The sequence below is a fragment of the Cornus florida genome, unplaced genomic scaffold, assembly GCF_030987335.1.
Source record: "Cornus florida cultivar Cherokee Brave unplaced genomic scaffold, ASM3098733v1 CherokeeBrave_3.0.0_Hap2_Chr07, whole genome shotgun sequence".
Classification (NCBI taxonomy): Eukaryota; Viridiplantae; Streptophyta; class Magnoliopsida; order Cornales; family Cornaceae; genus Cornus; species Cornus florida.
In genome coordinates, this window is record NW_026775577.1 from 17,668,655 (window position 1) to 17,695,699 (window position 27,045).

Sequence of the window (27,045 nt, forward strand, 5' to 3'; positions counted from 1 at the left end):
ACCAACAGCATACATGAAAGCAGAATTCCTGACATTCACTGCACCTACTCATGGATGATATGGGCTTTAACAAAATTAGACAAAGTATTCCAGCTGTGTCCGAACAACATATACAAATTCCAAGGTGGTGGCAAGGGACCGATCAATTGGTCATATACATAAATCAAGAAAAGATTCTATAACACTATTGTTGGGTAGAATGTACATTCTAATATTGGGCAGTATATAGATGCTTCTGTAAGAAGGGTAAACTAATACAACAAAACACTAATTTATCTTTAATACTGGAAAACAGGACGCACCTTCTGACAGCATTACTCCACTCATAATTACCCCTCAGCCGACCATTCGAAATTGGTATGCTTTCCATGGCTTTTTATGGCAATGTTATCCAAGTACCGCCTCACATATTTGTGGTTCGTTTCAAACACAAAACTCATTCCCCTTATCTGCATATTCACCATTTGCCACAATTTTTTCGCATTGTCAAAATTGAATGTGCATCAGTGCAAGTATTATAATGCAACAGTGACACAAGATGAAGCTCCAAATGAGGACAATCGATCAACTAATAAAAAATGTCATAGTTTTGTCATATACATGTCAGCACAAGCAGAGCCCGTCGTCATGGTTTTATACTGAGGTGCTATCACTATAGCCAAATTCTACAACATATTTTCTTGGATATCACTCAGGTTTAAGGAAGTCACATGGGTGGGTAACCAAAACTGCAACATTAGCCACACCATCACCCATGCAATGTCTAGATATTATATGATGAAAATACTAATGCAGACAGGCAAACGCAAAACAGTGCCATTGCAGACTACTTGCAAAAAATCCTTTTGTAACATACTGGCATGGAAATGCTTAGCTGTAATTAACAATGAGCTACACTAAATTAAGAAAAAATCATAAATGAGAAATCAACTCATTTTGGGCACCAAAACTTATTTAGTATATGTGTGTGTGCCGGCTACTTCAGAGAACAAGAAGTGAATCATGAAACATAAATCCTAGGATAAAGGAAGCTGAATAATTGGAAATTGCATTGAACTAACCATGCGAGAATATCAATCAAATTCAGAATTAAGATTGGAAAGTAATGTACCTCAATCAAGCAACTTGTACTAAGACACACTGACTGTCCAGTTTCAATTTCTTTGCCATTAACTGAGATTGAACTCTTCCCAAGATTTTTATAAAAGAAAGATCCATCTCCTCCCATCTTGATAATTCCCTAAGCAGATACAACGAACAATAGCTATGGTGACATATAACTCAAGACAGTAAGGAATTCCAAGAAACTTTTAGTGTGTCTGACAGAGCAAAATCATGCTATAAAAACAAATGACATAAAATTCATATATTTGGCCAACTTATTGCCCTTGTGCTCGCCGTAAAAATAACCAAATTAAACAGAAATAAATACGGAGTATTTCAAATTTGATTCTAAATGGCAGATAATATTGCTTGACAAAGTCTGTCAGTACTAAAGTTTTCTCTACAACAGTAAACGACTAGATTAAGATATCCTGGCCTTCTGGAATAGTTACATTTTCCCTTTATTGCCTTGTTTTCTGCCAAATCATCAAAGTGAATAATATTGCTGGTACGATAAAATAAATAAACATTTAGATAAAAGAAGCAATCACTTGATTAAGCAGTTAGCTGAAACCCTTTTTTTCCTTTCTCCTTTTTTTTTTTTTTTCCCCGTGTGTGTGTGTCGGAGGGGGTGGTGTTAGAGAATGAACACCTTTATTTTTTTCCCCTGCAGGAAGCATTAGCAAGAAAACTACCACCATATGGTCAATGTATCAGCACCTAGTTGACACTACACATGCCAGACATTAATTCAAACAGTAAAAAAACATGCCATTTTTTTTTGTTTTTGTCTGAAGCATGTCAAATAACATGCCCCACCTTGAAGAACCATAACAGTATTTTTTTGAAAATTGAATATATGGATGATGCTCAAGTCTTTTTTATTTTTTTTTTGGGCTTCTGAAACGTGTAAAATAACATGCGTACTATGCCCCCTGGAAGAACCATAATAGTATTTTTTTTAAAAATTGATTATATGCATGATGCTTGGAACCTACTAAATAGTAGTTATGTTTTAGCCGACAACTTTTCCTAATTTTTGTCTACGGATTTTCAAAAGATTGCATGGCTTACAAACCATATTTGTGTCAGTAACATGATTCACACATCTCTCCATTGATTACTAGTAAACACAACATACAAGCTCCAAAAGGTCTTTCTAATAATGTCACCTGCCGTCTAGATATTTTGTTAGCACGTCCTTCTTTCCCCAAATCGATATCAACTTTAATATCGTCTGTTGATCTTCCAAGTAAGACCTACAAAGACAAAATAATTGTTCCATCAAGAACAGTAAACAGTCAAGCACAAGAGAAATGGATGGAGGATCATGATATAATAGAGGCCAATTTGGTGTCCATCGACTTACTATCTCACCAAATTGAACATTGATAAGACGACGAATAAATGAAGAAGAAATTGCACAAAAACTCAATTGCCACAAATAAGTTTTCTAAATAAATATAAATTTTACAAATAAGCAGAGTAGTCGACCAAACTAGTTAAAAATTTCATAACCTATATTGCAATACATGTCACTGAATGTAAATGCTAGGGATTTTAATTTGCTCTTTTAAATATAAACCCAGAACCAGTGCGAGTGGGGAAAAAAAGTACACTTAATCAGAGGCAATTTGTTTAATCGACAAAACAAAATTGGCAAATTGGGGAAGGATTTGCTCACAAAGCACCAATTCAAGCTCGGAGCATGAGAGCAGCATCCCTTGTACAAAGATTATGTGACCTAGGTCTCCAAGAATTAACTCAGAAATAGAAGGTAATAAATTAGCTATGTGGGTAAGAATATCAAGTTTAAAATTTCATCTCTGGTCAAGCAGTTTGCTCAGCTGCACAATGAGTCTGATTGGTCATCCTCGCTTGATGGAGAAGTTAACAGCTACAAGAAGCAGACTATACTATATTCATTTCTGCATTGAAGTGGAAGTAGGGATAAATTTCCCTAACAAAGTGTCCCTTGAAGACCCTGCTGGGAGAACATCTAGGAAGTTGAATATTAACATTTTTATTTTTTTGATAAGTAAAAATTGTATAAAAAATCGACAATCTCCTCTAGAATATTAACATTTTCTAACAGTTGTCTTAGTTGTAAGGTATTTGGGTATAGTAATGAGAAGTTATATTAAAAAAAAAAAAAAAAAAGAGAGAGAGAAGTTCTGAAAAAGCTTGTGGAGCTCAAAGACTAAACAAATATGGGCAGCTAAGGAATCAGTTGAAGAAGAAGAGAAACAAGGAACATCAGTGCACAGTTTGACCGAGAAAATGGATCTGAAAGACAAGAAATTATTGTGTAACCAGGAGTAAATATGAATTTTGAAATTTGGGAGTAAAAGCAAGAGATGTGACCTTTGCCTTTCACGGCGTCAAACTCTGTTACTCTGCTGACTGGTTTGGTAGGTGATTTTGATGATGTGAACTGTACCTGATATAATAACAGTTGGCAAACATTTATTGGGCTGGGGTACCATGTATGTTCGATGATGTGGTACCCCTGGGGTACGCATCGATTTCTCTAGAGAGACAGGAGTAGGTTATAGTTGTTAAAGGTGTGCCTAGTCTCCACAAAAGCCCCAGGCTCGTCAAGGCTCACATAAAACTCACATGCTCACACTTTTTCGTAGGTTACAGGCTAAAAAAAAGGGCGCCTTTTACCTTTTAATGATTTGTTCATATCATTTTTCTTTTTTATCAAATGACTACTAAATTATAATGTTCTCTATCATAGAATGATCGTATTTAATGGATCATATTTTTCAATGTTATCAAATATTTGACAAAATCCACAAATTTATGGTTCACTATTTACATTAATTGAATTTAGTGTTTGAATATGAATATTTACGATAATATATGTCTAAAAGTTTGGATAATTATTGTTTTTAATCATTTCAGATTTATAATTGCATTTAATTTGGTTAATGCATATGCATATGAAATGATTTTTTTTTTTTTTTTTTTTATTTTTATAATAAGTAAAATTGTACTAGAAAGCGTTCAAGAGGAAAACGCATCCCAAGAGCTGTACAAGAACCAAGATAAAAAAAAAAAAATTAAAAAAAATAAAAAACATAAGGATCCAAAGACCCCAAAAACTCCTCAACAGAAGAACAATCTCCCCCCATACCCCAACTAAAAAGAGAACAAATAATAGAATACTTAAGAGCCCCAATGGGTAACTCCTTCCCAACAAAAGATCTTCTATTGCGTTCTTTCCAGAGACACCACCAAATGCAGAGGGGAGTCGCCCTCGCGAACTCGAACCCCCACCCTTTGCCCCCTCCAAATATTGATAAGACCCCGTGAGGTCCGAGGCATAACCCACTGAACGCCAAAAGACCCAACATAAGGCTCCAACAGTCATGGGTCACTGGGCAATGCAAGAGAAGGTGGTCCACAGATTCTCCATCAGTAATACACAGACAACACCGATTGACAATGACATGTCTCCTCTTCCTCAAATTGTCCAGAGTCAGGATCTTGCCCCAAGCAACAGTCCAAGCAAAAAAAGCCACCCTAAGAGGAGCCTTCGAATGCCAAACCGTTTTTCATGGATAAGAGGGGGCTTGAAAACCGAAAAGACAGAAGAAGAAAAACTAGACCTAAAAAGTCCCCTGCGAAGAAGGCACCCAAGTCAAAAGGTCCGCCCCAGTGCCATCCACCTTCTGTCGATACAAAAGGTCCAAAAAGGCAGTGACATCATCCAGCTCCCAATCCTGAAAAGCTCGCCGAAACCGAACATCCAAAGAAAACCTACCGCTATCAAGGTGATAGCAGTTGGCAACCAAAGCATGGCAATCCACAGCAATCTTGAACCACCTTAGAAACCGTCGACACAATGGACGATCCTCACACCAAGGATCCTCCCAAAACTGGACACTCCGACCTTCCCGGACTCTAAATCTAATATGCTTAGAAAACTCATCCCATCCCTTCCCAATAGACTGCCACACACCCACTCCGATAGCAGATCTAGTCTGTCTAGCAGACCATCCCCCCCTATCCTCCCCAAACCGACAAGCAACGATCTTCCTCCAAAGTCAATGTCTTTCACTACCAAACCTCCAAAGTCATTTGCCAAAAAGGGCCCTGTTGAAGGGTTCCAACCTCCGAATCCCAAGGCCTCCTGACTTAAGAGGCCTGCAAACCTGCTCCCACCGAACAAGATGATACTTAAACTCCTCCCCCCTACCGCCCCAAAGGAAGTTACGTTGAATCAACTTAAGTCTCCTGGCAACAGAAGAGGGAATCTGGAACAGAGAAAGGAAATAAGTTGGGAGGCTGGACAGGACACTCTTCACCAACGTAACTTTTCCTACTTTCGAAAGATATTGTTTTTTCCATCCAGCCAACCTTCTCTCGAAGCGCTCAATAATCGGGTCCCAACAACCCACCCTTCTTGAGGAGACTCCCAAGGGCAAACCCAGATAAGAAATAAGGAAGGAACTAGTCCTACATCCAAGAACAGCTGCCAGGGAAGACACCTCCTGAACCTCCCCCACAGGGACAAGCACACTCTTGCCCACATTAATTTTCAAACCAGAAACAGCCTGAAAACAAACCAGGACACATCTCAGGTATCTCAATTGGGACACCTCTGCCGCACAAAAAACTAACGTATCATCCGCGAACAGTAAGTGAGAAATCTCCAACTGATGGACTGCCTCAGGACCAATCTTGAAACCCCGAATAAGCCCCAGGGTAAAAGCTCTCCTCATCAACCTGCTAAAAGCCTCCATAATAATAATGAACATAAGAGCTGCCAAAAAACCCGGAAGGGGATCCATTAACCAGCACCGAAAATCTGATAGATGAAACACAAGTAACAATCCATTTCCTCCATCTCTCACCGAAACCCATCCTCTCAAGCAAAAAGAATAAGAAGTTCCAACAAATATGATCATAGGCTTTCTCGATGTCCAGCTTACACAGAACTCCGGGAGCACCGCTACGAAGCCTAAAATCCACACATTCACTGGCAATTAGGGCGGAATCCAGAATCTGTCTGCCCAATAAATGCATTTTGAGACTCTGAAATGACTCCGTCCAAAACACCCCTCAATCTTGAGACCAGGACTTTGGCGATGAGCTTGTACAAACGCCCAATCAAACAAACAGGTCGAAAGTCCTTAACATCAGAAGCTCCCCCCTTCTTAGGAAACAAAGCAATAAAAGAGGCATTCAGAGACTTTTTGAACTTTCCAGTGGAATGAAACTTATGAAAAGTGCCCATAATCTCCTGTCTGATCGCCTACCAGCTTTCCAGGAGGAAACTTATAGTGAAACCATCCGGGCCTAGAGCTTTATCACCATTACAACTCTTCAAAGCCTCCAAGACCTCCTCCTCCGTAAAAGGTCTCTCCAACACATCCCTATCCTTCACTGAAATAGAGTTAAAATGAAGACCATCAAGTCTTGGCCTCCATCGAAGAGGCTCAATATATAACCTCTGATAAAAAGAAACAATCCCCATTCGCACTTCCTCATCAGAAGCCAACAGCGATCCATCCACCCGAATCTAACCAATGTCATCGCCTCTCCTATGAGCATTAGCCGTTCAGTGAAAAAACTTAGTGTTGCTGTCACCTTCTTTAAGCCGCAAGGCCCGAGATTTCTACCGCCACGAGATCTCCTCCATCATCGCAATCTCAGCACATTTAGCCTGACAAGCTGCTCTCCTAAACCGTTGAGACTCCTCAAGGCCTCCCGCCGCATCCAATCTATCGAACTCTGTAATATCAACGAGAGCCCTATTTTTCCTCCACTCCAGGTTATCGAACACCTCCTTATTCCATTTTTTAAGTTTATCCTTCAGAATACGAAGCTTTCCTGCAAGGATAAAACTCGAAGTACCATGTCCTCCTCCCACCAAGTCCGCACCAAACACTGAAAATCTGCCGCTCTAAGCCACATGTTTTCAAATCTGAACGGAGTGCGATGAGGGCTCAAACCTCCACAATTCAAAACCAAAGGAATGTGATCCGACGTCACCCTAACCAACGCAGCCTGAACTGCATCTGGAAACTGCTCATCCCACTCTCCGGAAATCAAGAATCTATCCAGGCGTGAAAAAATAGGCATCTCCCTACCACAAGACCAAGTGAAAGCAGCTCCCTCCAAAGGGAGATCAATAAGCTGATGATCACTGATAAACTCCGAGAAAAGCCTCATAGCCGGATTCCATGACCCACCTGTAGACCTCTCCAATGGGGATCTAATCACATTAAAGTCACCAGCCACACACTAAGGAAGAGACCACATCTCCTGCACCGCACAAAGCTCCTCCCATAGCGCAGGCCTCTCACAATCATCCACCGGCCCATAGACACCTGAAAAAGCGCAAGGGAAGCCATCCTCTTCCAACACAAAGACACAAGACAAAGAGAACAATCCCTTACACACATCCACCTTATCCATCCATCTTCTATCCCACATCAGAAGAATAACTCCAGAAGTCCCAACTGAATCAAGTGCCTCCCACTCAACGAACCTACTACCCCAAAGGCTCTTAACAACTCTATCAGTCATAGAATCAATCTTCGTTTCTTGGAGACACACCAATTGAACCCCCCATTTCCTCACAGCTATCTTCACCACCTTCCTCTTGCCCGGGTCATTGAGGCCACAGACATTCCAGGATAAAAGTTGTAGCTTCATGGAAAAACAACAGCGCCCTCCTCCCCCCTACCCCTCCCTCCCTCCCTCCCTCCCTCCTTAACACCCCCCTTCACCTTCTCTCCCGCAAGAGCCCCATCAAAGTTCACATCACAACAGAGATTACGTAGCTCCCTCTACCCCTTTCCAAGAGGGTTAAGTCTTCTTCCTCCTAAACCTCCTTCTAGAAAACTGAATCATCTCCCTTTCTTTCCCCTCCTCCATAGCCTGAAGAATAGCAAAAGCCTGCTCCCGATTACCTTTGCTAGAAACACCCAGCAAGTCACTCGTGGGCCCAATGTTGTTCAAAACCCAGTCCTTGCCAAGGCCATCACACTCCTTCCTAACAAGGGTACTGGCCATCCCCTTCAGGTGAACAATTGCCAGAGGATCAACCAGCCCCAAATCCGAGAAGCGCTCCTCCTCCCACTATCCACCCCACAATCATGAACCTCAAAAAAGGATGCTAAATCACACGAAGGCACATCAGACAGGCGCCTATGCTTCTGTAGTTCCTTTACCAACAAAGAGGCTGATTCCTCATTGAGAATGATACGAATATCCTTTCCCATGCAAACAGTCATCAATTCTGGCTCACAAACTGACTGAGATGGCACCAATTCATCCCCCTTATGAAGGCACAAATCTAGCTGAGGCTTGACCAGTCCACCAATGTCAAACCCAGACGAAACCATCTCATGAGAAGAAGAGGAAATATCCGAACAAGAATCCTCCAGCCCTTCGCTGACACGATCCGAACCCCCATCCACAAACAAACCGACCGTCCCATCCCTTTTTAACGGTCCAAAAATCCCACATCCCAAATCAGCCGAGTCCACAGTCTCATTACCCACCTCAGCCACTGGTGAGAGCCTCTGTGACTTACCAACAAACTCATTCCCCACCTCGTTCCTCCTCAACCCACAAAAAGGAGAAGAGAGAGAAGATTGAGAAAAGAGGGAGTTACGAGAACAAGAAGGGGGAAACTTACTCGTTTCAGGAGTCACGTTGCGGGCTACCCATTTTTGCTTGTCCTTTCTGGACCATCTTCTCCCAGACTTATTTGACCAACTCGAAACATCCTCCTTGAGAGAGTCACAGCTGCGAGTCTCATCCTCACAAAGAGAGCTTGACTAGAGTAACCCAAAACTGTTACCAAAGAGCAGATTCTGACAACACGCACCATGCCTGAACGTCTTCGATCTCGGTCCAGATCCCTTTTTCGTGTTCAAACTCACAAAGACCCAATTCTCCTTTTCCGCCTGAGACCAGTGTCTCGCAACATCCTTCGGTTGTATCGCACCAAATGGTTTGTGAGAATCGCCCCTAGAAGCCATTCCAGAAGTTGGCTTGGGCTGCAGCCCATTTATGGAAATAGAGAGACTTCTATTTGGCCCCAGGTAACATCTCTAGAAAAAGAGTGATTGGGCTTGGCAAGAGAAGACCGAGAAAAAGAGAAGGGCTTAACGATGGGCCTGACCTGTCCAGCCCTGTTCATGGCCCACGAACCTTCAAGCCCAGATCCAGAAGAACCAAACGAATTGGGCCTAAAATGCCCATATCCCTGCCATCAACCTTCAAAGCAACCTTCACAGGCCCACGTTGGTTAGGCCCTTTCCAAGCAAGCTCGTCAGAAGAGGAATTCAAAATCCATGCCGCCTCACGTGCCAAGTCATGTGTACCCTTAGCTGGATTCCACCCACAACGGGAGGGAACCGTCCTCCAACCACGTGTCCCACTGACCAGGCGTTCCTTTCCACTCGCCTCCGGCGCGTGGAATTGCACTCGTCCTTGACCCTGCTTCCGGCGACTTTGCAAAGCCTTACTATGAATCACCGGCGTGAACAAGGCCCCCTATCCGTCATTTCCAAAGGATTGAGAACATCAGATCCAGCTCTAACCTTGGAGATCGGCTCAAGAAAAGGGGCGATTTCCTCTGTGAGAGATGCGAAAATCCCTTTTTAAATCACATACTTTGAATCATTTCCAAAGCATATGAAATGATTTATGAGTATTAATTTATCTGATCCTCTTAGCTGATATATCAAAAATCCCTTTTTTAATCGCATACTTTGAATTGCTCTTATTGTACATTAATTTTATTGAATTCGCATGCAAATAGAAAAGATTTATGTATGTTGATTACTTGATTTAGCTAATTTGTTGAATTGATATGTTGAAAATATTCCTTATTTTCATTCGGTTTTGGGAAGATCTCTGGTGTGGGGATCAGTCACTTTCTCGTACTTTTCCAAGATTATATAGTATTGCTGTTAATAAACACGCCTACATAGTCGACTGCTATCGGCTTGATAGCAGCGGGATTATATGGGATGTGCATTTTCGGCGCTCTTTTCAGGATTGGGAGATGGACGAGGTATGCGTTTTTTTGGATCTTCTGTATCGACAGGAGGGCGTTGGCAGAGGTAATGATGTTTTAAGTTGGGTTCCCTCTTCTCATGGTCGTTTCGAAGTTAGATCTTTGTTCCTATGTTTGTCAAATTTTGTTAATCGAGACTGCCCGTGGAAAACTATTTGGCGGTCTATGGCTCCAACTAGGGTGGCTTTCTTTGTTTGGACTGCTGTGTGGGGAAAGATTCTGACAATTGATAATTTGAGAAAAAGGGGCAATTGTATAGTTAATCGCTGTTGTCTATGCAAGGATGATGAGGAGTCCGTTAATCACCTCCTTTTGCATTGCCCTGTGGCGATTGACTGTTGGAATCTTATTGTTGGGTTGTTTGGCATGTGTTGGGTTATGCCACGATCTACTAAGGAATTGATTCATATTTGGATAGGTTGTCGAGTGAGAAGAGACGTTCGCGATTTCTGGAGAATTGTACCACATTGCGTATGGTGGTGCATTTGGAAGGAGAGAAACAACAGAATGTTCGAAGGAAAAGACTCGCCTACGGAAACGGTCAAACTTTACATTCTTCGTTCTCTCTTCAATTATGTGAAGAGGAGCTTTTGTTCTTCTTCATATGATTTAATTACTTTTCTGGATTCTTTGGGGCCTTAGCTTCGGTTCCACTTTTGTAATTGGGACGCGTTCTCTTTTTGAACGCCATTTTTTAATATTATTTTTACTTATCAAAAAAATATATATATTCCTTATTTTGATATTGACAAGTATGTGTTGCATAATTTAATTATTCTTTATATACTTATACTTAATATGCATTATGATCACACGCGTCTTATTTCGATCAGGCTTGTGCCTTACATTGCGCTTTGCACTTATGCTTCATTCAGTAGGAATGAAAAATCTTGAATGGAAGGGAAAGAAGAAGGGGTAAATGAGACATCCCTAGAGAAGAAATTGTGTCCTTCCCCTCTTTTTGTTCGGTTGGATGGAAGAGAAGAGAAAAAACTCACAAAGTAGTGTGTTTGTCAGGAGGAAAGGGGAGAGAGAGTTTTAAATTGTTTTTCAGTCCATATTTGGAGGGATGAAAATTTGTAAAGGAGGAAGGATGCCTCATCCATCCTATTATCCTTTCTCTACTTGCCTCCTCTCTACCGAACGAATAAGGTTTGTTCCTTCCTTCCTATCTTCCCTCCACCCCTCTTCCTTCCTTCCTACCGACCAAAGCATTAGGCTCCAAAAGACCTTTGGTGCGTTAGTGGGCCTTGAGCCTTTAACAACTATGGGAGAAGCAGAATCCATCTCTAATATGAAAAACAGTAGACAATTAATTTTAAAACAAATTTAGAATGTGAGTATTGAGAAGCTGCAAGCAACTATTTTGGCAGCCAACTCTACTCCTGAAGAAAACTTCACTAAAACGATAAAGATTCAAGACATGGATAAGGGAGTAGGAAGAAGTAAAAACCAAATTGTTGGTATAGCAGATGTTGCTAATGCACTACGCGTAAACCCCCATATCGTACTTCTCAAGCGGCCGAAAACAGTTCTAGCACTAATCAACAAGGTGGGAACAGTAGTGGCAAGAAGAACATGATAGAGAATAGTGGCAGCAGCCTTTTAAGGTATATAAAAGGCGTGGCAAGGAGGGTTCTAAGGCTCAAACCTTAATTTGGCACATGCTAGACGATGGGTCCACTTGGAGTCTTGCATAATTAGGGGGATTTGGTCAAATTGCATAATTAGGTTAGCTTCCACTTGGAGTCTTGCATAATTAGGGGAATTTGGTCAAATTGCATAATTATGGTAGCTTGCATCAATTTCGATCAAATTACATCTGTCCATAGTAATTACTTTTATTATGCTAGAGTCAAATATTGATTACCTCAATTACGGGGTGATTACTTTTATTATGCTATAGAGTCAACTTTTGATTACCTCAATCATCGGGTAATCTGAGGGTCATAAGTTGCTATAAGAAGGGTATGATGTAAACTTGCTGAGGCAGTCAAGGAATGAATAAAAATATCTTTGAGATTTCTTTGTGAGTGATTCACAATTTGTGAGGGTGTGAGGCCTTCTCTAGGTGTGATACCTGGACCTGTTGGTGTGATTCCAGTAGGTTTTTGTTTTCTGTTGGTGTGATGCCAATAGGTTTTTTCTTATTTTCAAATCCTTTATCTCTCTTGAACCATAATCTCTCTTGAACCATAATTTCTCTGACCCTGTTGTTGTGATGCCAATAGGCAGCTTTTCCTTGATTTCCTACATTTCTACTATCAAACCTCCAAATTTCAGCCCTAGTCATTTGAACTTTCAGACTCTAAATTCTTTGAGTTCTTAGCTATTTAAGGCTGCTCTCTTGTCCTACATCAGAACAAGAAGAGAAATGGTAACTACCCACAGTTACATGGATTCTCCTATTTCCCTTCACGTACCCATGTTGACACAACACGATATGGGTATGGGTACACGACATGTGCCCACTGCCAACTCACGAACTCAAATGGGACACCCTGATCCATAGCATGGCATGATTGTAGAACAAGAAAAAACTCAAATTTAATAGCAGAGACAAGTTACCCAACCATGAGATAGATGGAAATCCTTTTCTTTTACGACATCCCATTCAATTTGAGCAATAATTAGTACATTCATATATAACAACATAAACATTATAGTATAATAATCATTATACAATAATTAGTATATTCATGTATTTAAATGCATAGTAAATGTCTACGTATCCGTATCCAGCTTTTGGACTCGTATCCTCATATCCTAAGATTTGGTACTCAAGGAGGTCTGACACTTGGACACATATCTGCACCCGATACACTTACCCAGGTCCAGATAACATGGGTGTTACCAATGGGAATTCTGAGATCAGCAGTGAGGTAATTCCTAATCCTTCTCTTAATTCAAGATTAACATTGCACATTGGAATATTAAGAGGACCTCAAAGACCCCTTGAAATAAAAAGCAGGGTCTTGTGAGATAATAAAGTTCCGACGTTGAGCTTGATTGAAAGTTTGAAACAAAGGTCAGACCATGTAATGCAGATAGTAGCTTTTGAGGATGCCCCAGTGACTAAGAGTCTAGCACAAACTGATCCACGAATGGTGTAGGTCATAATTGGGATCTTAGTGTGCTATAAATTGAAGATCCTGTTGTCACTGAACAAGCCCTCTCCTGCAGAAACTAGCAAGGTGTCTTCTATCGCAAGCTTTGTTTAGGGGGCTAATGAAAATACTAAAAAGAAAGAACTATAGCAACACCTTAAAACATTTGGGCTGTATAATCAAACAAGGTTTCTAATGGGAGATTCCAATATGGTGAAAGTGCTGCAGAAAGAAAAAGTGGAAGAGATACAAAACTTGAGGCACCCACTGAATTCAATGATCGCTTGAATGATCTAATTTTGAATTATATTAATGCTAGAGCCTTTTGGCTAACCAGAAATAACAAAAGGAAGGGTTGGTACACCATTCGCGACAAACTTGATAGAATTTCAATTAATGATGTGTACATGAAAGCTTTTCCAGAATGAGATGGACTTTTTGGACACCCTGCGCCCATATCACTGTCCAGCTACTATCACCATTCATGATTCAACCAGACATTTGGGAGAAAGAAAACCTTTCAAAATCTACAACTTTTGGATGGAACATAACTCATGGAATGAAGTCATTTCTGATACAATGGTACAGAGTATGAAATGATACAATAGGCAAGAAATAAGCAGGAATGTATAAAAGCGCAAAACAAATATATATATATATATATATATATATATATATATATATAAAGGAAATACAAATAACGTATCATCAAACCAAAGCTAAAAAAGAGTATTATCAGTGTTTAAGGATCTGCCGATGAAAGCAAAACAATCAGAAGGTCACAAATTGGAAAATCACCTCAGTTTTCCTGATATAATGCTTCAACTGGCGGCCATAAAAGATGGCAAGGGCACCTCGAGACGCCATGGCTCTATGCAAAGAAGCATGAGCACATTGTTCCAACCTTATGATCTTCCTCCTCGAATCCTCGTGTTGATACATAGGCACTGGAAAATTTGGTGAAAAAACCAACTCAAATTAGTATACTAAACCACTGAGATGGTATAACAGTTATGTATGTGCTCTTCACTTTAATGAAATGACTTGCTTCCTTTAATTAACACATCAGTTCTTTTAACTTGAGATGATAAGGAGACTATTGTCTAATAACAATTTCACCAACATTAATATAACTACTAATATTTTCAATCAATAAAGTAGTTATCCTAATTTAGCCATTGGTGTCCACAATGAGTAATGATTTGAAATTTATGTTTAGGTCATTAAATTTATATACATAGCCAACTATATCATCTGAAAAACATATATGCAGGAAAAAATTAGCTGCATGAATGTTTAAAAGGGTAAAATTTTTAAGTAAGACAACTTCCACCTTAAGATTCATCTTCTCATTTGAAACAATTGCATGCAGAATGATCTAATACACAGAAGCAAAGTCGTATAATACATATTGAACTTAAACTCTAATGAATTACCTTGTCTGCTAACATACGAATCCTGGTCGTATGGGCCTAGGTCCATTTCAAGAATCTGAAAGAAAGCATCAAGATATTAGAGAAACCAAAACCTAGAAATAGTTCACAGATGAGATTCAGACCCAATCAACAAATTTCTGATAATATACCATTGCTTCAATATCAGAAAAATAAGGCACATCATTATCACTCTCATATTCTTCATGCTCTGATATTGAAATTTTCGCCACTGATTCTGGAAGAGTCATTTTCATGGAAGCTGCTTCTGCATTTAACGGCAATTCCCTTAAAGTAGCTGGGGCATCTACCATCTGTTTCCAACAAACAAGCAGCTCAGAAATATTTTAATATAACCACAACAATGAACAATCTGCTTTAGGAATTGAAGTATATATCCTTTCAGAATCAGAGTACCCCCAATTCAACTTTTAGAACTTCTTTGTCCAATGTTCCATCCTTTGCAGAGCGTGGAGTTGCTTGTGCTGATTTGCACTGAATTGAATTGAGGGCTTTGTTAGCTTTTCTGGGAACCATAACCAGATAGTTAGGATCAGACAACTCAGATTTGACCTCGCAACCAGTAAGTGCGTGGCCTGGACCGGTTTCTGGCAACATGTTTGGTGCTATTATCTTTAATGATGTAAAAGATGTTGCAGGATCATCTCCTTTCTTTGTCAAGTTTGGTCGTTCTCTATCTCTTCCAAACGAGGATGTGAAGTCAAAAGCATTTGCAGTAATTGGTGCTGTTGCAGAAGAGGTAAATGATGCAGATGGATGTATAAGCAGGAAAATATCATCATTGTATGGGATATCTGGGTCTTCGGTGTTCAATGTGCAGTACGTAGCCATGTCATTAAGTTCAAGAGACTTGGAGCACAACACTGATGTAGATGGCACATTAACTTCTGAACGACAAGCACTTTGCTGATAACCATGAAAAGAATGTAATGGGGAAGAGATAACTTCTGATTTTGCAGGACATGCACCACCAGGAGTTGCAAGGCAGGTACTTGAAACTGTCAATGCCTCAGGTTTTACAACGGGTACATTATTCTCATAAATATCATTAGGTGAATTTAACGGCAGTGAATTATAATTATCATAACAAGATTTATCCATCATGTCTTTCCCATCTGCATCCACAAAAGGAATCCCATCCTCAATCGAGAAGTTCAAAAGGGAATCAGAGATATCTACATTTTCACCATCTGAGATAGCAGCTGGATTAGTACATATATCACCATTGTGTCTGTCTCCCAGTAAAGGCCCAGAATGCACAACATCATAGCTCTTCTTTTCACTGTCATCATTATCAGGAAGTGTTGACATATGTTGCACACACTGACTTTTATCTCCAAGGTTCATATCAACTGGCATAGCAGGAGTTGAGATGTCCACCATTGTTTTCCAGAGAGGCTCTCTAGGCAGTGGAGAAGAATATCCCATTGTGTGCAATGAAGCATTGTAATCTGAATCAGGGGAGTTGAATTGCGGTCTTTCTCCAAATTCAGAGCAAACATTTTGGAGACTATCATTTATCGAATTAAAAGTACACAAGAGTTTTGTCCCTGAAACATCAGCCTCAAGTAGCTTTCCATCCGACAGCCCTTGTGATGGCCCGGTTTCCTCAACACCTGAGCATTTTTCAACGTCAACTAAAACATTTTCAGTGGTATGCGTAATATCATTGTATGCATCATTGTGCCGAATAGATTCCCTTCCATCACTTGCAACTGATACTTTGATTGATAGGGAGGAAACGCCTTTGGGAAATCTAAATAGAGAATCATTCCTCGTAATTCTGTTATCTTCAAGCGAGTATGGGTTTCCAGTATGAAATGCATCACCATTATTACCAACAGCATTGACAGCAGCAATATCCCTCATTGTTTGTGGGAAACCATCACGTGGGATATCAAAATCTGTTTTTTGATCCCCAAAATGGTTGGAAATACAATCTCCAAGCATACAATTTCCAATTAGAGGATCATTACCAAGTTTTACATGCTCTTGAAAATCACCTACATTTCCACCGCAGTCATGAGGATTGGACTCAGAAAGAAGACCTATATCAGTAGAGGCTAAAAAGTCACTTCGGATTCTCTTTCGCATGGCATAATATTGTCTGTGAATGCTGCTAACTTTCCTCTTTTCAGGAACATATTTATTCTCTTTAGAATTGTCCAATCTATTAAGCTTTGATGAAAGATTGGAAGCAGAACGTTCAAGCTCAACCATGCGAGCAGAAGCTTCAGCCGATATATCAGGATCGTAGAGAAGAGAGTGCCACCGATCTCGCAGTTCTTGTAGGGTAAATCTGCGAGAAAATTGCACTGCCCCCTTAGCAAGTGCTTCCAAGGAAGCCCCAGCCTGCCAAAAGGGAACAACAGATAGAGGAACCACTAAAAGTAAGAATTCAGGTAACATAAAGCATACAAGGGATGCAGAAAGAGAAAATCTATTTTCTATTTTAAATCTAATAATAATATGTGAAACAAAATGCTTAAACAATTTGCAAATATAAAGGATTTGTGCTTTCTTTCTTTTTCCTTTCTTCCCCTAATCCACATGGATACCCATCATTTCCACGATCCACCAACGAAGCCCAACCAAAAAAAAAATTGAATGAATGAAAGAAAATGAAATTGAGAAGAACATAAATTACAATCAAAACATGAAAAAGAGAAGAACAAAAAATGTCAAGTACAGAATTCAAAGAAAATGAGAATGTTAAGAGGATGAAATTTGAACTTTTAGCAACTTGACCCTCTGCTGCTTTTGTAAATTCAACAAACTAAAAACTTTGGCATTCATACAACAATCTCACCTCTGACAAGTAAACAACAATACAACTGAGCATCATGATGCTGTAATGCAATGTTTCTGAGTCCTACAATCTTAAGTCCATGGTCGATATTTTTGTCATGGACATTGTCTCTGTAAGTTTCCAGGCTTACTATGCATTAAGTATTATCAACAAGTGTGTAGCTCTATTAATATAGTATGATATGCATGTCCAAGTCATGGCTCCCACCAGAAATGAAGGTTCTCCCATAAAATCGTAGCAGTCTATGTTTATATCAAAGTCTTAACAAAAACCAGCCATACAAATCATTTACTAAATCACAGGGAGGAAATGGATTATACAGCTGCCTACACACATAAGGTTCCATTTGGGTTGAAGGATTCCAAATGAATAGATTTAGGTTCAATTATGTAAGAAATATAGCTTGATGGATTTCAAAAGAATGGATTTGAGAGAATTATATGTGTGGATTTCAAATAACAAGGTGTAAGAATTTATTTGAAATCTTGCCAACAAAGATTCAAATTGCGCATTGACTGCAGTAAGATATTTCTCATTTTCTCCTATAACTCTCATCTAAAATCACCTTGAAACTTCGCAATCCAATTGTAATAGCCAATCTTCTACGTGAACCCAAATCCATTCATTCATCTAAATGAACCCTAATAGTTTTGAAGAGCAACAGTCTGAATCTATTCTTATGAATCGACAATGTAGAAATTATTATCTTTAGCTCAAAATCTAACTTACAAGAGACGAGGTCAATCGGAGAAACACTGCTTAATCCTAGTAAACCACAACTTTCCTAGTGTCAAAAGTTACCTCCATTACAACAGTTAATAACATACACCATGATTGAGAATACATACATTTTTTTTTTCTTTTTTTTTTTTTTTGATAAGTAAATTGAGAATACATGCATATACACATTCCTATACATATATGTATACAACATTTAATTTCATCACAAACAGAAAGCTCAGACGCAATCATGCAGTTTAGAGTATAAGGCTGCTAAATTTCACATAACTTGATTCAGGAAGAAAAAAAAAAAAATTTTAAATCACATAACTTCATTTATGAATTCATGATGGAATAATTAGGATCATTCATCTCCCAAGCAGCAATTTCATTGCTTTTGTCTCTCAAATTATTAATAAAATCAAATCTACTCTTTTTCTTCAGTAGGTAAATCTACTCATGCTCTACCGTCTACAGATCATTCATTCATTCATCAACCTATCACTGAAACACAATCCACAAAGTGTCTGTGTATCCCGAGGCGATTTTACAACACATATCTATGGCAATTATCAAAAGGAATTAGGATTTTGAGAAATTAGTAGTTCAAAAGCTTGTAGGAAAATGGCGATCAAATGGACTAAATATTCATTTATCAATAGTTCGAGAGTTTGAAAGACTAGAAAGTAGCTAACACTGAGCTATTGCAGTCAATTCCGAAACAATCGTTCGAAAAACAAAACGAATTTCACAGAAAACACAAGATTGTAGCAAAAAAGTACAGCATCGTTTGGAGAAATTTAAACGCTACAACAATTATCAAGAATCGTAAAAGCTGAATTATGAAGTAGCAATGAATGAGAAATGAAATTGAATTATATGTTACCTCGACAGCATTCTTCAACAGGAGATCATCTTCAGGGATCCATGTAGAGATGGGAGGAATTGCTGCCATGGGCTCCTCCTAAAACCCTAATTTGTATATATATAGATATAGGTATATAGATATATATGTATGATTTTGTACTTCTGAGTAATATAATTTACTGTTTGGAGTTCAAAAACACCGTGATCTCCATGAAAATTACCGGAGAGATTGAAATTGGAGCTCTCGCTAACGAGTGTAACGTCTTCCAGACATTCTACAAATACATTTGATTAATATTTTATTATTTCTTATAATTATTTAGATTCTCTCTCTCTCTCTTTATTTCGCCCAATTATAACTTGACAGGCGTAAATGATTATACAGATATACATTGATTAATAATTTAATATCTTATTGTTTATTATATATATTTTAATATTCTCACTCTTTCTTTCCATAAGTTCGACCCATTCAATTAGAGTTGAGTTAGACATTATCATTTTGATATTGTACGGTTTGTCAAAATTGAGAATTTTAGAGTTAAATTTTAAATGCTAAGTGGTCATTAAAATATAATTATTTTTTAAAATTTTTTTAAAATTTTATATTTAGCATTCAGTAATAAGTGATATTTATATCACTTAAAAATTTATTTCATTTTAAGTTGCGCTTATGGTTTTTACTGATATTTAAATTGCCTTATCAAACGTACTTAATTGAATAAACGTTTAATTCATTTAGAATTAAGAATTGAATTTTCAAAATTTTCAAATATGTATCACTCACATAAATCAATTAGAAAATTGTATTCCGAAAGATTAGATTTTCACATAAAAGAGTTAAATTAGCCCAAAATTGGGCTATTTATCATCATGATAGTTGACGTCACGTCTTACTTCACATAATTAGTCGGATCAGGAATTTGTGTCAGGGCTATATTATCATTTTTCTTAAAATGAAAGTTAAAGAAAATTTTGAAAAAACTAATTTGTTTGTAGTAAGTTTAATTTTGGTTAGAATATAATTATGCTTTCTCAAACATTTGCTGCAATGGCTGAGTAAGATTGCTATGTTATGGTATGAGGGCTATACATTTGAGGAGATAGTCGACGGACTATTTTAAAATTTCGCAAATATTAAATATCGTGTACTGAGTTAACATTAAATTTCGTGAAACTTACAATTATCAAGTCCGCGATTAACTTGATAGAATTCGCCATTCAACTTATTTTTTTGAGTAAATTAATCTAACAAAACATGTTCATGCAGATAATTGAAGTTTTTTTTATCTTTGAAAAAGAGAGATTAATAACCTATATTGAGTGAAAGTGACAAAATGGGGATTCGTATATTCCACCATAATTTTAAGGCTAATCACTAAACCCCCACTCCCCAACAAAATAGCAAAAAAGAAAAGGCAAATCAACTAAATTTTAAGCCTATTATTTTACATTTGTTTATTATTTTTTAAAAAGGAAACTTAACTATGCTCCTTATCTTTCCAAAACATGACATATTTTAATTTTTATTTATTTTGTAGTTAAGAACACTCAGGTGCTCACTATTCTCTTCCTTTTTTTTTTTCTTTTTTTTCTTTTTAATTTGGTATTGTTTTTAAAAAATGAGCACCTTAATTATCCACAGTATGTCCCCAATATGACTCAGAGGAGAGAGATCATGCCATTGAACTAGAGGTCCATTGGCGTCAAGGGCCTTTATTTCTTTGTCTACACCTTATTGCCTTCTTGTGTTGGGAGGTAATTTGGTTCGGCTTTGCGCCGGATTTTTGGTTGCTTTGGTACTTTCTTAATTTTTTTTTTTTTTAAATAAATAAATAATATTTAGGTCTATTAGTTAGGTTTATTTATTAAAGATGAAATAATTATGATTGAAGTGGAACTTCACAAATAGGCCTAATTAATAAGCATGAATATCAATTTTTTTTTTTTTTTTTAAATAGGTAACATAAGTCGACCCTCCTCACATTGTAAATAGTCGGTTGTTAACTTCTTAGCCAAAAAAAATATTTTACGTCGAAACAAATATAGCCATAAAATCAGTAAAGAAGCTCTATTTTATGTTTTCTACTTTTATTCATTTACTTTGAAAACATGAAATAAATTTAAATGATATGAAGCATATAGCCAGCCATCTTCAATTTTAAGCTCCAATATGAATTGTCTTTAAAAAAAAAATAGAAAAATAGGAAATATAATAAAGCTAACTCTGGATATATTTCACTCATTATTTAATTACTATCCTATTCTTTTGCAGTTAAACATAGTTAATAAAATGTAGGATTCAATGATTCATGCTCTCCACGTACAAAAAAGCAAAGCATGCCTTGTATGGTCACTTCTAAGTTGCAATCAACCAGTGATTTGGGTGTTTGGGTGGCTAGATTGGGCCTTTTCGCTGTATTTTTGGTGTCTTTGGGCTACATTTTGAATAGTCTCGTTGGCTCTGGCAAATTAAAGACAGATAAATCGTTCATCATTTATTTTATATTGAATATAATATTACCGAAATTCAGGAATATATATATATAATCTCACTGGGCTTGAATGCTTAAAACAAATAGATTACAAAACTGACCTCACAGCCTTGCAATCCAAGGAAGCAAGCTTATCCAAGGCATACCCATGATAGTTTTTTTCTACTCCCTCCGTCTCTTATTGGTAGTATAGTTTTTTTCTACTCCCTCCATCTCTTATTGGTAGTCCATTTTTCTCTTTTTACATGTCCCAAATTAGTTGTGAAAATTCAAAGCATCTTTTCTTTATATTTCCATCATTATTCTTTATCTTTTTAAAAAAATTCAAACTTTATAACTGTATATATTTAAATTAAAAAGGACAATTTGATAATTTTAAAAGGGGATAATGTATTAATTGCATGTCCTCTTAAAAAGTTATAAAACCAAAGATGAACAAACTAATAAGGAACGGAGGTAGTATTTTTTTTTTCCTGAATTTTTTTTCCTATTTTTTCCTATTATTAGTAGACTAGAAAATGAAGACTAGATAAAAGCCACTAACATTTGATAAATGAGACATTTAATTATTATTTTTTTTTTCAATTTCAATTTTAAAAAGACTAAAAAGATTTAATGGTCTTTGAATGAGTTACATATCATTTTTTTTTTTTTTGGCAACCTCACCGTGAATAACCATTAGTATGTAAATCCTAAATAAGGGTTTTGAAAAAAAAAAAAAATTGGGTGACCAAGGGGCCACATGTAATTTTCCTCTTGCAAACTTACCATTAGTATCCTTTGATAGGTAATCATAAATAAATTCTTGAAGAAAAATATTGGGGGCATGAACATATTGCCTCTTATTCTCCAGGTTATAGCAGCTACAGTTGCATATATGTGTTTCTTTTGCTATTTAATATTTATACAAAAGTGGAGACCACAAAACCATTATGATATAATTAGGATAAGAAAGAAAAAACTAGACCGTCAAACTTACAGTGAAATAAAAAAAACTCTAAATTTGTTGAGAGTGAACAACCGATTTAGAGAAATAAGGAAAACTCTAAATTTATTGAGAGTCGACAACCGACTTAAAGAAATAAGAAAAACTCTAAACTAGTTGAGAGTCAATAACCGACTTAGAGAAATAAGGAAAACTCTAAACTTGTTGAGAGTTGACAACCGACTTAGAGAAATAAGAAAAACTCTAAACTTGTTGAGAGCCAATAACCGACTCAAAGAAATAAGGAAAACTCTAAATTTGTTGAGAGTTGACAACCAACTTAGAGATGTAAGGTATGGGCTATCGTGGTGAGCTCCACCCACACTCATCATGTCCCCTAGTCGGTTGTCAACTCTCGACAAGTGTAACATGGTTAGTTAAACAAATTCAACCTGTAACATTAATATGATTTAATAAAAAGTAACTGCAGTTTCTTTCGAGAAAACTTTAACAACATGAAAAGATAACCAAAATATAAATTCAAAACATCAAAAGAGATTCTTAGATAACAGAATAAAAAATACAACATTTCAGAAATTAACCATCAAAGAAAGAAGTCACCAAAAGCTGTTCTGGTGCTAAATTGTGACAGTAGCAAGCACATTTCGTATTAATAAAGTATAGATTTGGACATGTCCAACTTTAAAACAGTCTAAACTTGACAAGAAACATAATGCAAATTAAGTTCATCATATCTGAATTAGGGTAATTAATTGGCATTAGTAGTTCTTAACCAAGGCGAAGATCGTTGAGTCCAAATCCACCTCCATTGCCTCCCTCATTTTCCACTAAACCATACTGCATGTCTTCCCATTTGCTTTCCTTGATTTTTTTTTTTTAAAAGAAAAAAGAAAAGAAAAGAAAAGGCAATTAAACAACTGATGAACATGTAGAATATAAGACATAAATTATAGTTTCTTCGATAAAAAATAAATAAAAATCAAGCACAACTTCAAGATTGATGCTTACATATTCGAGTAGGAGACTTCCATATCGTTCCTCCAAGTTCTTTACCTACAATCACATAGTCCAAAAAATAATTCAAAATGAAAAACAAAATGAGTGTTGAAATTATTGACATACTCCTTCAGTTCCAAAATAAGTGTTCACTTTTTCATTTTAATCCATCAACGTATTATTATTTATAATATTACTAATTTAACCTTTTTGGCTTAAATTTGGTTATTCATTCATTGCTAATATAATAAATATTAAATATTAAAAAAAGTTACTTATTTTGGGACGGGACGAGTACTAAATTAATTAATTGAAGTAAATTCACTAACCTTCTTCCTGCAGGTATCAGTCTGAGTTTTGATCACATGGAACTGCAAACAAGTGATGAAGCTCTTGACTGTTAGTCAAAATTATTCAATATGAAAACTCAATAACCTAAACAAGTAATAGTATGCAACTTTCGCATTAGTATTAGTTAATAAGTTCTACGAGTAATGACATTATAAAAGCAGAATTACTTTTTTTCGCCATCGCCATAAAATACTGACTTTGACGACATCAAGGATAGCAATAGAGTGCTAAAAATGAAAGACAAGCTAGACAGGAAAAAGTGAGCCTACAGATTTTTTAATATTATTATTGTTTTATGTATTACCTTATTATTAATTACTTTACTTTTTTGGGTACCGTAAATTTATTTATTATTATTGTTGGTTAAATTGTGAGAGATGTATAGAGAGGCCTTAGGTTAGCTGGGTTATGCAGTAGTTCATTACATGAAATAAAGTTAGGTCTAGGACACGCGGACCTGGTTATCCTGGATATGAGTGCAATGTGATATAAACACGACCTTAAGATAAATTTTAAAAGAATAAGATATGAACGCGACAATGTTACATTCAAAAAAATAAAGACAAAAAATATATATATTGTTATACAAAAAGAAAAATATAAATATTTTCTCTCAAGTTTTCAATAATACCATATACATTCTAGGGAATGCATGCCTCCACTTTTTCTTCTATTATTCTATTTTTCTTTGTGTTCTTCTTCTCGCTTTCTTTCTCATTTTTAAGTCTAAATTTATCCCCGTTTATCATAGCTATCCCATTCCCGCTCTAAAATCGTTTATTAAACGGGACAGGGAGGGTTTTGTAGAGTAATTTTGTAATTAAATTACAAATCTAACGAAAGTAAATAATGAAATAAATTTTCAACTATGGTAATAATTCTTCTTTTTTATACGAATAAAAATAAGATTCAACTTTTCAATTGGAATTTTAGACTTAATATTATTGTAGAAACATCAAAATAATACATAGAAGTTCTCAAATAAAAAATAATAGAAAAGAACATTTAGTGATTGGAATAAAATAAATTAAGATTTTGTTAATATATATCTAATATTATTGAATATAAAAGAAAGTATAAGTATAAAATTGTAATTTATTACTATAAACATGGCGGGACGGGATGCCCACTCCCTATTATCACTCCATAATCATGTGGCTTTCATCATAATCTCCATCCCCACCACATAACCATTTAGCCACTTTCATAACCGTTTCAAACGAGACGATCAGGATATATCGCCATCCCTACTACCCAAGCTTTGAACGCTTCCCATAAATATGTAACATATATAGCATATTAATGCTCAATAAGACACAAGGAGACTTAATTGGTTGCGCAGTTCAAAACTTCTTTTATATTAATCAATTTCCTTTTCCTCTCAAAAGATTTTTTTTTTTTCATAATTTCCTCCAAAAGATATGGTTTTGCATACTGAATTCAAGTTACAATGATTTCAGAACTATAATAAAATCCTAGGAAAAAGGAAAATTAAAACCACACAAAATTCTCTGATTAGCCATTCACTGATATATCTAACCACCCCACACTAAATTAACCACTTATATAAAGAGGAATAATAAGTCAGATCATAGAAGCTACAACCTTCCGATCACGCACAACTCCCAAAGAAACAGACATCCTTTGCTCGAGACCTTTCAGTTCATCATAGCTTAGATCATTCAGATCTTCGCCGATTCTCTGCCTGTTAACACAACACCATCCTTAGCTATATATAGCTTCATTTGTAGATCGAACACTAATTTTAGCTAATCAAACCAAGTGATTCACACACAAACACAAACACACACACAAAACACTTTTTGTTATATTATGCTTTACCTGATCTCTCTCCTCAGCTTATTGTTGATCTCTTTCAGTTTTTTCAAATTTTCTTGCATCCTCTGCACAAGTTGATTAGTACAAGAGGTACACTTAACATTTCGTTATAAATATATATTTATATATATATATATATATATAACCTCACAAATCAAATATGGGGTGCGTGTGTGTCTATATATATATATATAAAGAGAGATATACCTCATAGTGGGTGACCCATAGATCAATCCCTGCAGTCCTCTGATATTGATCGTAGATCTTTTTTGTCCTGGTTAATTAACAACAACAGCAATTAAGTATTAGTGCAAGTGTGTTAGGGTCTTTTTTTTTTTTTTCAACCACAAAATCAACACAGAACACAACTACATATTCCTAACAGATCTCGAACTCAATTGAGATTTCGAGTCCAAGGCACAACATGTCCCTAACAGAGTTATGAGTCTTACTTATCCAGATAGATTTATGATGGATGTAGCTAAGAGAAAATAATATACATACGTAGTGGCAGGACTGGTGTACTCATGCAACTTGCCAGTGTTGGAGAACATGATGAGTGAGACCTTGGCATCACAGAGAACAGTGAGTTCTTGAGCTTTCTTGAAAATGCCATTTCTTCGCTTGGAGTAAGTGACCTGTCTGTTTGTAGGGTTCTCAATCTTCTTGATCTCAATCTTTCCACGACCCATGTCTCTCTCTCTCTTTTGTTGAAACTCCACAGACTAATTAACACAAATACAAACCCTAGATCTCAGAGTGATGAAAGGAAAGGAATGAGGAAGAAGGAAAGAAGAAAGGAAAGGGTGGTTACTATTTTTGGAAAGTGGCATCAAAAGTGAAGTTGTTTGATAGCTTAGATTAGATTAGATTTGTGAGAGTAGTGGTCGCCAAATTGGTGAAAATGTCTATGGGTTCGATTTCTTAATGCTGATAACGTGTAATGTCCGACTCTGTTGACCTTGACAGGACATATATATTATGTTTACACATGATCAACCCTTTCACTCTCACCTTGAAATTTACATTCTTGGTTTGAAAAGGAAATATATATATATATATATAAACTTGAGGTATAACTAAAGAATATTTATTGTTGGAAATGTCAAAAGAATGAAGAAATTAGTAAATTAGCAATGAGGGTCTTTTTCTTTCTTTTATTATCTTTTTTTTAATGAGACCATGCATGGAAAAAGAAAAAAGAAAATGAAACTATTGTAGAGGTTCTTTTTTATTAGATAGTAAACAATACTGTAACGGTGATATCAGAAATACAAATATGAAGGAAAACAGAGTAGATGCTCAGTG

At 36.7% G+C, this 27,045-nt stretch overlaps 2 protein-coding genes across 2 annotated transcripts; both read right to left on the bottom strand.

The window, feature by feature from the left end:
* Positions 1-51: 51 nt before the first annotated feature.
* Positions 52-19,398, bottom strand: LOC132266632 (uncharacterized). Its single transcript, XM_059767559.1, has 8 exons — positions 19,130-19,398; positions 15,111-17,066; positions 14,846-15,007; positions 14,697-14,751; positions 14,059-14,207; positions 2,277-2,363; positions 1,112-1,240; positions 52-449 (listed from the first exon to the last, which is right to left on the bottom strand). Exons 1-8 carry the CDS (start codon positions 19,196-19,198, stop codon positions 330-332), a joined length of 2,727 nt encoding a protein of 908 aa, XP_059623542.1. The 5' UTR covers positions 19,199-19,398; the 3' UTR covers positions 52-329.
* A 3,667-nt stretch (positions 19,399-23,065) lies between these two features.
* On the bottom strand, positions 23,066-26,608 carry LOC132267528 (agamous-like MADS-box protein TM6). The gene is made up of 7 exons (XM_059768683.1): positions 26,242-26,608; positions 25,945-26,011; positions 25,741-25,802; positions 25,504-25,603; positions 23,877-23,918; positions 23,560-23,604; positions 23,066-23,412 (listed from the first exon to the last, which is right to left on the bottom strand). The coding sequence occupies exons 1-7, from the start codon at positions 26,427-26,429 to the stop codon at positions 23,320-23,322; spliced, it is 597 nt and encodes a 198-aa protein (XP_059624666.1). The 5' UTR covers positions 26,430-26,608; the 3' UTR covers positions 23,066-23,319.
* Positions 26,609-27,045: the final 437 nt, after the last annotated feature.

Coding starts and splice junctions, on each gene's coding strand:
- LOC132266632 (XM_059767559.1), bottom strand. CDS start 19,198: ATGGCAGCAATTCCTCCCATCTCTACATGGATCCCTGAAGATGATCTC. Junction 14,752..14,845: donor TTTCTGATATTGAAGCAATG/GTATATTATCAG, acceptor GCTTTCTTTCAG/ATTCTTGAAATGGACCTAGG. Junction 1,241..2,276: donor ACAAAATATCTAGACGGCAG/GTGACATTATTA, acceptor GTATCTGCTTAG/GGAATTATCAAGATGGGAGG.
- LOC132267528 (XM_059768683.1), bottom strand. CDS start 26,429: ATGGGTCGTGGAAAGATTGAGATCAAGAAGATTGAGAACCCTACAAAC. Junction 25,803..25,944: donor TATGGGTCACCCACTATGAG/GTATATCTCTCT, acceptor CAACTTGTGCAG/AGGATGCAAGAAAATTTGAA. Junction 23,919..25,503: donor GAGTTGTGCGTGATCGGAAG/GTTGTAGCTTCT, acceptor ACTTGTTTGCAG/TTCCATGTGATCAAAACTCA.